The following is a 12412-nucleotide window of genomic DNA, read 5'->3' on the forward strand; positions in this document are numbered from 1 at the left end:
GAGTAGGTTTTAGCCGGAGCAGTTTGACAGTCAACAGATAAGATGGATTAAGCTTTTTTTCTCCATCCAGTTTTGATGTGAACAGCGTAAAAGCGGGTTAAATCATCCAGTTTCAGGAGTATTTTTAAATGCCTGGAGATAGTGTGATAAAGAGGATAAACCTAAGACTTGGGCTGGGAAGGTCAAGGTGGCGGTTTTAGAGAGCAACTACCCGCTGATGAGGCCAACTCCCTGTCTCTCTCAGAGCAGACTGGGTATAGCAGCCAAGCCCACCGCTCATCACCGGCAGAAAGGATACGTGACGAGTGAAACAAAATCCACCAAGCCCACTACGGGCAGCATCAAAGAGCCATGCACCTACTGTCGGTGTGTGTGTGTGTGTGTGTGTGTGTGTGTGTGTGTGTGTGTGTGTGTTTTCAGGGGAAATGGGAGTATAGGTGATGTATAGTACATGAGGTCTATATAGTCTAGAGATGATCCTCTGTAGCTCAGCGGGTAGAGCACGGCATCACTGAGTTGAAGTGATGGTTAAGGTGAGTGAGCATCACAGGTTTTAAAATCACCCGACTCGCTTTCTGATTACAATCCAGTCTCAAAATGATTTCAATACAAGAAATAAAGCAAATAACAAGAAAACAAATAATAGAATATAAATCATATTTTGCGAGGCAATTATACACTGTAACAGTAACTGCATATTTTAATTACAGTAATAGTGCAGTTTGTTCAATTTAAAGTGAAATAAATACATATTGCACATATGCACCTTTTGAACATACAGTGTGGTGATTGAAGACTGTCGAATTCTCTCCAACCTGACTTCAGACATGCTCAGTGTGGACAGAGGAAGTGACTGCCACAGTCATGTGATCCGCTCTAGCCAATCCTGAATCACATGGACATTTTAAGTCACATGGTGGTGGAAAGACTATTGAGAATAGAAGGTACCCCAAATAACAACACATCTAATTGACAAATTAGACAAAATACACATCACAAAATAAATAATAATCACAATCGGATTACTACTCACTTCCATGACATGCTATAACATAATACCCCCGTTCAGATGGGAGACAAGTGAAGTTCGGTACGTTGGAGACATTAGGGACATATTTAGCAACATTTTGTGGATGGCTTTTCCCTCACTGCTTCCCATGTCAGTGACAGGGGAGAGTAATCCTATACACAGACTGCTATTGTGAAATGAGAAACTAGCCTCCTTCACTGCCAGAGACCAGATGCACCTCTCTCTCTATCCTAATCTGTAAACGACTTAAAGGAGCCTTATCTCCGGGCTCTTCTGCTTCATTTCATGCTTGATTTACTTTAATTTGTCTGATAGGGCACGAGGATTTGGAAATGGCCCATCTTTCGGCGGAAAATGTTCTGACTTTTCTCCGGCATTGTCATGTGGAGGTTTTTGACTTCTCTCTCTCCCTCTCTGTATCTCTCCCTCTCTCTCTCTCTCTCTCTCTCTGTCTCTCTCTCCCTCTCTCCCTCTCTCTCTTTTTATTTTGCTTCCTTGAGAGGGAAGCTCGCTCCAGTGCAGCAGTCTGTTTGAGTGCATTTAGTATCGAGCTGACGCAGCAGAAACAGACGTTTTTTCCTTTTCCATGTGGTGGTGGTGTTATGATTTTGTGATGGGCAACGTCGACACTAGAGTCTTGTTTGCCTTTCAGATTCTCATTGTGCAAGGTGCAGCCGAGTGCTTCAAACCACAAAGATCTTATGTTTAAGTTAAGAGGCGGCTGGCCCTCCAGTTTAGCAAGTGGGTGAGCGGCTGGCACTGATAAAGTTGCTCCACATTGGAGGAGCCGGGGACGAGGACAAGCAACATGTCTACAGTCAGATGGCTGGCTGACGGAGCTCTTTTCTGGTGGCCCACTGCCTGACTGACTGACTCAAGTGTTTGCATAGCTCTGGCTGCTCACATCACATCACCAGGGTTTCTCTGGGTTGTTAACGAATGGCAGCTGATCAGTGAGCTGTGATTAGGACAAGTATATCTCTCCACAGATTCTCAATCATCTCCATTCTCCTTCCAATGAGACAAGCTAGGAACCAACGCGCAAATTATATATTGTCGTGTCAATAATTACAAATAACGATGATGTTTTTTCAATAGTATAATGCAGTATAATCATAACTGTAATACGGAGGTAGTGAGGTTAAAGTTGTAGCCTGTCATTTGTTTCCATTCTTTCCAATAAATAGGTAACCAAGACAACTTTAAATGAGTCACAACTAACATATTCAGCCTCTCCCACTCTGACATGCAGTGTTACTGGCCCTCCCTCAAGACAATGGCACAAACAAGTGAGAAACCACACACACACAGAGAGGAAAGAGCGAGGAGAACATTGAAATTCATCCCACAGCCGGAATTGACTTAACTGCGGGTCTGTGCACGGTGATAAACGGGTCTGTGCAGAGTGATGATCCGGCAACACGTCTTTATCCAAGCTTTGCTTTAATTAACACCGGCTTGTTTGTTGAAAAGATGATTAATATGCCAATGAAAATTGCATAATTGAATACCACAACACTCACAATCAGGAAGGAACATGCGTTTTTTTATTAACTTTTTATTATCATTATTATTACTATTATTTGGTATTTTAATTCAGTTGACAACCAGTGCCCGCCCCCCTCAACTTCACACAAAACCCAGCTGGAATTGGCGTGACCAGGAGGCCAAGTCGGACACAGCAGTTCATCACCACACACATTGTCTGAGAGGCAGGGCCACTGCTCTGATATCAATACCGTGTGTGTGTGTGTGTGTGTGTTTGAGAGAGAGAGAGAGAGAGAGAGAGAGAGAGAGAGAGGGAGGGTGAAGCTTAAGATTTACATTCCCACAGCCAAACCATATGCATTGATGACTTGAGGTGCTCTGCTTTCAAACTGAATTTAAACAAAAAGTTACCATAAATAGCGTAAATATATGTACATAAAATATGACCCAGAGCAGCTACTCAGTAAGATTCTGTTGAACTCTCAATGAATCATGGAGGAGCAGCACTGAGAAAGACAGACAAATATAGTTGAAATATATATTCAGCAAAATGAAATCCTATGGAGTACAGAGGGATTCAACTTCCTGTAAGTTTCAGTTGAGTAACTCATAGTCTGACATCCTCTCAAATAACTTGCACGAAACATCTCCATGCACATTTTAAATACACAAATCACATTTTCACCCGATTAAGTGATACTTCTCCAAATAAGTAGAAGACTCATTGCAGAACAAACATATTCAGAGTGTTAAAGAAAGAAGGCAGCATTGAGAACTAAGTCCCCCAGGGCAGAATCACAGCCAGAAACTGTGTTCAGCTTCATATTTACCTCAACAGCTTTCATTCTCATTGAATTCTGTCATGAAATAAGAAACACTGAAAATGAAGATGTGATTTTCCAATGATATAGTGATTATCTTGAAAAATGTGACAATCGATAGAATCTATATCTATTGACTATTTTAAGGACACTGTTGCAGCCAACATACTGTACATAAGAAAACTATTACTCAAAATACCTAGAATGATATTAACAGCAATTTAATTCAGTCCTATTTTAGATGATATAACTAACAGCCATGAAGTTTTGCCATAAAGCCTCTTAGTACAGTATATCGGATCAGTGAGTACATTTGCATGAAAGAACTGCAGCATATGAGTGAAGAGATTTCTCTAATCTCTTGTTGCATATTTAATCAACACAATCAAACATTCTTTTCATGGTGTGTGTGTGTGTGTGTGTGTGTGTGTGTGTGTGTGTGTGTGTGTGTGTGTGTGTGTAGGCTCCACATGTATGTGTGTGTGTGAGGAAGTGAATGTAGTGTGAAGTAGAGAGAGCATAGCAAGTTTCTATTTTGCAGTGTGGAGTACCAGGTTAGATGTTCACCACACATTCACGGCATGCTCTGGGCCAGGGATGGCCCACAATTTCAGAAAAACCTTGATGTGAAAATGAGTGCTGAGATTGCAGTTTAGTTTCCATGTTTTCATTCCCAAAGTTCCTAGCTGTTCTTCAGAGTTTCATCTGAAATCTCATCATTATTTTCCCAATACTTGATAAAAAGCTTTGAATAAAACCACTGGGAAAGATAAAACATCCTTTTGAGAGAGAATCTCTATGATGCACGTCCAAATATGTTGATTTGAGGAAAAAATGTATAAACAACTTGAACGAGTCTCCTCAGTTTTCTACTTTGCTGAAATAAAAGTCCAGACTACGTCTGTAAGTCTACTTAAAATGCTTTAGGTACTGTACGTATCTATCCGATGAGGTGGTTGCTACACCCTGGTCTTGTGATCATTCTGCCTAGACAGGCAGTTCTACAGACGAGGTGGTTGCTACACCCTGGTCTTATGATCATTCTGCCTAGACAGGCAGTTCTACAGACGAGGTGGTTGCTACACCCTGGTCTTGTGATCATTCTGCCCAGACAGGCAGTTCTACAGACGAGGTGGTTGCTACACCCTGGTCTTGTGATCATTCTGCCCAGACAGGCAGTTCTACAGACGAGGTGGTTGCTACACCCTGGTCTTGTGATCATTCTGCCCAGACAGACAGTTCTACAGACGGGGTGGTTGCTACACCCTGGTCTTATGATCATTCTGCCCAGACAGGCAGTTCTACAGACGAGGTGGTTGCTACACCCTGGTCTTATGATCATTCTGCCCAGACAGGCAGTTCTACAGACGAGGAGGTTGCTACACCCTGGTCTTGTGATCATTCTGCCCAGACAGGCAGTTCTACAGACGAGGTGGTTGCTACACCCTGGTCTTATGATCATTCTGCCCAGACAGACAGTTCTTCTATGATCAGAGACAGACAGTTCTACAGACGAGGTGGTTGCTACACCCTGGTCTTATGATCATTCTGCCCAGACAGACAGTTCTACAGACGAGGTGGTTGCTACACCCTGGTCTTATGATCATTCTGCCCAGACAGGCAGTTCTACAGACGAGGTGGTTGCTACACCCTGGTCTTGTGATCATTCTGCCCAGACAGGCAGTTCTACAGACGTATGATCTTCATTTTAAAACCCTGTTGCAGGAGAATTGTCCTGCAATGCAGGAAATGTAAAACGTGTCATGTATTTGAGGTTTAAAAAAGCTTCTGAAGTTTGTAATTTCCATTTTGAAATGTCAGACTTGATTTTCCTTTAAGAAATCAACCCCTACAATAATGTCCATTAATTCTAATCCCATGATAATTCACATTCCTGTTGCTGCAGGATTATTTTCCTGCTGTAGTAAACTGGGTCAAATTAAGATCCTACATCTGTATCAAACCATTCAAATGGGTTTTGCGAGCTACATTTCCGGCATTCAAAAGCTCTGCAAACTCCTCCTGAAGGATTCATCTACATCCTAATATTTCCAATCCAATTTAACCGGAGCAGTCGGAGTGGTCTGAGCACTAGTTTACCAATCTCTGCTTTCCAAGACTCTGTGTGCTGAAGGCTTGAGGGGTTCAATCAATGGTGCTTTGATCTCGACTGGAACTATAATTATTTAACATTGTTACAAGGATTTCTCTAATCCATCCTAGCATTAAATCCCTTTTACACCCTCATCTTCTGCAGCCCTAATCTGCATCTGTGCACTGAGTTTGTCTCTTTCTCTCATTCCAGCACCCCTTCCTTCCTCCCTCCTTCCTTACCACATCCTCAATTAATGGACTTCAGAGTCAGAATTAAAAATGCACTGTTGCCGTGCAGAACTTGTCAGGTGCCTGAAGAACTATAATTATGTCGCCGCAAACATGAAGGTGTACGGGGGAATTTATAGCTTTTTTTATATCCCATTTGGACAACAAACCTACTACACTGCATCTGCTGTATTATACTGTATCGGCAAAAAAGTTTGTCCTGACGCATTTAGGTCATTATCGCCTGGAGTACACCGATGTAGGATCAGTATACTCAAATTAAGATCCTACATCTGTCAACCCTAATCTGTTTGTTTTGGTTTCATTCGTTTGGTTCATTCTGACTCTCGACAAAGAGGGCCAGTTGTCCCTCTGCCCGTTCCTCCGTCCTCAAACATTTGTGACTGTGTTTCACAGTGATATAAATAGCAACACAGCGATGGCAAACATTTGCCGAGGCACCTGACACGGTATCGTGGCCATCTGCTCTACAAATTCTCCTCGCGTGACATATGTGCATAAAAGCTGAAACATCGCCTTCGGCACACACTCAAAGGTGGGCTGGAGTAAAAACTGTGAGACTACTGGAGTCTTCATCTGAGGACAGACATGTTTTGCCGTGCAGCTTTTGATGACTTGATGAAGGGGATGGAGGCCAGCGGGAGATGAAGGGGGTGGGTGGTTAGGGGAGGGCTCTGTTCCTGTCTGACCGTCTCGGAGGGCCACTCCTTCAGCTGACCCCAACCTGTCCGACCGTGGCTCATGCCCAGCTGGCACAGAGTGAAGGGTAGGTGGACAGGGCTGTGCCCGTTCAGGACCAGTCAAGCAGAAAGAATTATGGGCAAGGTGATCATCACTTCTGCTCACTTGCTTGTGTTTGGTGCTCTCCTCCCTTCTCCTTCCCTGCCCCCGTTTCCTTCACAAACCTTCTCACCCAGCTGCTGGTGCAATCTTGGACGCATTATCTTCAAGTAAGACTGTTTGTCAGATGTCTCTTACTTAGTACAAATAGAGGCAGCGTGTTGTTTAGTACATTTGAACAGTAAAATGACATGGTATCATGCTAACATGAGATGGAAGATTACATTATGTTTACAGATATACATCACAGTGTCTGCTTAATCAGCCATGTAAGCCTGAGCTAACAACTGCATTCCTACAAACGTAGGGAGAACGTTTTACTCTGTACAGTATCGAGACAAAACCACACGAGAAGCAACGAGAGAGAGCCTCCTGTGAAGCTAACTGAGTTTCCATGTCTTTTCACGGGGGTGTGGCTCATAAGAGCAGACCAGTAGATTAGAATGTGCAGAAGTTCATTAGAAGCTAACGCTAGCTAAAACCCACCACTCTCATTTAGCCTTGAGGAACAGCGACAGATCTGTATCGGAGACAAAGTAGTCCATGGAAATGAGTGAAGAACAGCAGTACTTCACAGTCAGGGTTTATCTCCCATCATTATACATGGATTTCAAATATCCATGATGCCAAATGAACATGAAACAGCAGATCTCTGTGCTGATTGCTTCAGGGATGACATGGTTATATTGAGAACTCCCTGGGTGTTCTCTGTTCTATGAGAGAACTGACTTCAGAGGCAGAACACCCATCAGATTAATGAGTCACATGGTTCTACTGTCATACTATACAGGAAGGAACACTGGAAAAGTAGTAGTTCCAATGGCTGTGGGTTAGCATGGTGCTGGAAACACCAATGTTGGGGGTTCGATTCCTACAAGGGCCACATAAACGTGTCACTGTCCGTGTCAACTGTTCTGTAAGTAACTTTGGATAAAAGAGTCTTCTAAACGACTATATTACAACACTCGATATGTGTTCATCCTAACACGGTACATAAAGATGAAAAGATCAATTAGAGAATGCACTGTTAGCTGCTTTAGTCATTTTATCGACAGAGGACAATGTCCAGAGTGGTTGAATAGGAGCACCAAAGACAGGTGAGGACGCAACAGCCATTATCCATCCTATTCAGATACACACACTGAGTGATTCAAAATGATCCGGTGCGGATCTTTATCGCACCTGCTTAAACTTACGCCAAGAAATAACAAAGAGTTTGAATGCTACCACTATCTGAACATTTACAAAGAGATTACAGCGTAGACAGTCTCAAACTAAATACATTTGCTTTTAATCTCTTTGAACAGGAAGCCATGTAATTTCAAAATGTTCGTATCTGATTGTCTGATTTCCCTCTTTATTCAAATTATAACATGCCCATCTGACTTTTCCAACACAATGGGAAAAATTAAAAAGGGAAATGACCTTTCATGGCAGGCGTGATGGGATAGTGAATGGCATTATTATGCTCAAACATTCATTTCTCGCCCACTGCCCACAAAGACAACAGAAGGAGTGCCAGCCACATCCGGCTCTGAAACTATGTCTCTCTCATGGACTAGTAGATCATAAAGGATCTTAAGAAATACTAATGAGACTACCTGGAACTGAGAGGGAGTGCACCTTAAGTGTAGTAATGATGATATACTAACATATATGAGTATGGGTCCTTGGGGCTTTGACCAGGTAGATAGATACATGCCTGTATGTAGGAGGGGTCCGTGAGGCAATAGTGCCATCTCATCTGAAGTCATGTTTCTGGAGTTAGAGTTTGAAAGAAACTCTTAAGTATGAGGCAGACAATCCAGGGTCATGTTCATTAGGGCACACTGTATCAAAATGTTTGCCAACGGTAAACTGAAATCTCTATTAGTATTGGACAAGTTCAGTTAGGTAGGAGAAACGTTTTCTCCCTATTGAACACCCCCAACCCCCAGTCAGTCCAGCAGTCAGTGTTCTGTTATGAGCCTGTAATTCTCAATATTCTGACGGCTAAGGACAGAGAGAGAGAGAGAGAAAGAGAGATGTCCAGAGAGCGAGAGAGATAGAGAATAGAGACAGAGAGAGAGAGAGAAAGAGAGATGTCCAGAGAGCGAGAGAGAGAGAGAATAGAGACAGAGAGAGATCGGTGTATAATTACAGCCAGTCAGAGCTCCCATCCCATCCTATCTCCATTTCAAAGACAGCAGTATTTTTAAGCTCAGCGTTTTCCCCCGGCCCAAAGGGCCTTCTCTTCGTCATGTGATGCCTGCTGTCTTTTTGTCATGGTGGCCCCCATAGTTGAGCGCTGACCCCCTCAGCCCTGTCTCCTGACTGATCACAGTGATGTTTTATTACTGTCAGCCTCTCTAATCTTTAACCAGCAATGCTCATTTCCTTCCTCAGATTTAAATGCAAATGTAAAATTTAATGATAAATGCATTATCTGATAGGGGCCGATAACACTGATTCACTGTCAGTATAAAATACACACCGCAGGGGGCTTCAACACCAGCATAACTTGTCCAAATCCCACTTTTATAAACGTATGTACCTGCTGCAATAGGTCATATGCATGAGAAGAGAATCATATTTTGTGTGTTCAGCAATGTGGATGTAATGCCCTCAACAGTAATTGCTGTGTCTTGTTCGCCGCATTATCCATCACTTTGATGAAGTGACTTTTAGGACGAACAAAAAAACAAGATTCAACCATTTTTCCGAAACTCTTGTGAAGAACAGCAAGGGGAATCTGCATGGTAAAATGAGATGTTCAAAGAGAAAATAAATATAGTACATTTTTTCATTCTAAGCTTTCTTCCGGGGTTTCATTCTATGTTCAAGCACATATACCATAAGATTAAGAGCAAAGCAATTTCACCCACCCATTCAAGGCTGGTAAGTTAACTTACTATTCAATGGTGATCATATACTCATTCAGCTCACCACATCACTTTCCCCAGTTTTTCATCTATTGTTGTTAGGAACCACATTTTATCCCAATTTTAGAGACTTTTGGGGTTTAGACCTCATGTGCTTTGCTCTTTCCCTCTCTGGTAGGTGCATTCCATTCCCAGCAGGCAAAATATGTCATTAGATGTCATTAAAAAAAGTCACTTCCTGATTGAAATCCGGCTTTCTGGTTGAGGGATGTCAGATATCTGCCGGACAACCAGACGACAACCACCAGAGAGAGAGAGAAATGACGTAAACTTACTTGGTCCATCCCAATCCTCTGGTCCTATAGCTGGGTGTCTGGACTCACTCTGCCCATCCATGTCTGACTCCCCTGCTTCTCCATTGCCATCTTCTTCACCTGTAGACAGACGGGGACATGGGACAGTGGCATGTTGAGTGACATCACTCACAGTTGAATCATATTGTTGCCAGACCACGTTTGATCGAGGAGCACCCATATAATACAGTTTAAACAACTGTTATCAGTTCCTTCAGAAAGTATTGTGGACTTCCACACGTTGTTGTGTTGCAGCCTGAAGTCAAAATGGATTAAATAGGGGTTTTTCTCACCCATCTACACACAATACCCCATATGTATTAATAATGAATTAGAGCAATATCTCATTTACATAAGTATTCACACCCCAAAGTCAATACATGTTAGAATCACCTTTGGCAGCCATTACAGCTGTGAGTCTTTCTGGGTACGTCTCTAAGAGCTTTGCACACCTGGATTCTATGATATTTGCTCATTATTCATAAAACGTTTCTTCAAGCTCTGTCAAGCTGGTTGTTCATCATTGCTAGACAGCCATTCTTGCCATAGATTTTCAAGCCTATTTTAGTCAAAACCATAACTACTACAGGCCATTCACTGTCCTCTTGGTAAGCAACTCCAGTGTAGAATTGGTCTTGTGTTTTAGGTGATTGCCCTGCTGAAAGATGAATTTGTCTCCCAGTGTCTGATGGAAAGCAGACTGGACCAGGTTTTCCTCTAGGATTTTGCCTGGGCTTAGCTTTATTCCATATATTTCTATCCTAAAAATCTCCCTGGCCTTTGTAGATGACTAGTGCTGAACGATTAGTTCTTTTTGAGGTCGATTCGGTTTTGGTTCGATTTTTCAAAAAACAATCACGATTTTCGATGATGTTTTCAATACATTTTTTAAACTTTAAATGCACTATGCATTATGGAGGTTGAATGCGGTAACAACAAAGAATAAAACTATTCATCCGAGTCGCATAATGATAGTGACTGCTCATTACTGCTTCAGTTATTAAAATGGCTTTACTTTAATCAAATATTTGAGTTGTTGTGTATATTACATTTGTTTTATTCAATGACTTTATTATTTCATTCCAAGTCATCTCATCTCTATAGAGCTGCTACCTATGCTGTCTGACAAAATCACTATTTTACTCGTTCTTCAAGGTAAATAAGGCATACTTTTATGACTGCTGAATACCAACTACCAATCACTTAGAACATGTATTTTCAGGTAAAAATACCTCGCAAAGCAACTGCTCTCTAAGTATCCCACCTGATCGAGCATTCTTCTGTCTCTTATATAGCAGGCGTAGAAGAAACAGACCGGACACGTAGGAGCGCAATGGATTATGGTAATTGTGGGTAATTATCAAGTTATCTGTGCTAAACTATGTAGAACATTAGCCTGTTGGAAACTACAACTCCCTACTACATCGCACAGTTCGGGCATGATCTGATTTATCTCTAGAGAAACTGAAGCGCAATGTGTGCATTGAGCTCACAGAAAAAAACTGAATGAAATGGAACTCAAATATTTGAACCGATGTCCACAAATTAGTTGTTCAAAAAACAAAAAAGAACCAACATTTAGATTAATTGCTCAGCGCTACCGATGACAAGCATACCCATAACATGTTGCAGCCACCACCATGCTTGAAAATAAGAATAGTGGTACTCAGTGATGTGTTGTGTTGGATTTTCCAAAACATTACGCTTTGTATTCAGGACATAAAGTTAATTCCTTTGCCAATTATTTTGCAGTTTTACTTTAGTGCCTTATTACAAACAGGATGCATGTTTTGGAATGTTTGTTTTTTCTTTACAGGCTTCCTTCTTTTCACTCTGTAATTTACGTTAGCATTGTGAAGTAACTACAATAATGTTGATCCATCCTCCCTATCACAGCCTTTAAACTGTTTTAATGTCACCATTGGCCTCATGGTGAAATCCATGAGCGGTTTCCTTCCTCTCTGGCAACTGAGTTAGGAAGGATGTCACTATCTTTGTAGTAACTAGGTGTATTGATAAACCATCCAAAGTGTCATTAATAATTTCACCATGCTCAAAGGGAAGCTTTTTACATTTGTACACATCTACCAATATGTGCCCTTCTTTGCGAGCCATTGGAAAACCTCTCTGGTATTTGTGGTTGAATCTGTGTTTGAAATTCACTGCTCGACTGAGGGGCCTTACAGATAGTTGTGTATGTGGGGTACAGAGACGATGTAGTCATTCAAAACTCATGTTAAACACTATTATTACACACAGAGTGAGTCCATTCAACTTGTTATGTGACTTGTTAAGCACATTTTTACTCCTGAACTTATTTAGGCTTGTCATAACAAAGGAGTTGAATACTTATTGACTCAACATTTCAGCATTCATTATTAATTAATTTGGGGTATTGTGTGGAGGCCAGTGACACAAACTCTCAGTTTAATAAATACTACATCCAGGCTATAAAACAACAAAATGTGGAAAAAGTCAAGGGGTGTGAAAACTTTTTGAAGGTACTGTAACTCATGTTAAAGGTCTATGGCTCAAAACAATCAATAAATGGTTATGTTAGCTATATATACCATTTTCTTAACATTACTCAATGTCACCCCAGCTTTGAATACATTGTCTTATTGTTACTATGTAATAGTCCAGTACAGTGCATTGAATTGCAAGAAGTATCAAGTG

General features: G+C 41.6%; 1 protein-coding gene across 1 annotated transcript in view; it reads right to left on the reverse strand.

Moving 5' to 3' along the window:
* LOC135564295 (zinc finger protein ZFPM2-like) overlaps positions 1 to 12412 on the reverse strand; it is a 301401-nt gene that overhangs the window by 120593 nt on the left and 168396 nt on the right. The window contains 1 exon segment of the mRNA XM_065008784.1: positions 9719 to 9817. Coding sequence (XP_064864856.1) covers positions 9719 to 9817 — 99 coding nt within the window.

Source organism: Oncorhynchus nerka, linkage group LG3 (genome assembly GCF_034236695.1).
Source record: "Oncorhynchus nerka isolate Pitt River linkage group LG3, Oner_Uvic_2.0, whole genome shotgun sequence".
In the NCBI taxonomy this organism is placed as follows: domain Eukaryota; kingdom Metazoa; phylum Chordata; class Actinopteri; order Salmoniformes; family Salmonidae; genus Oncorhynchus; species Oncorhynchus nerka.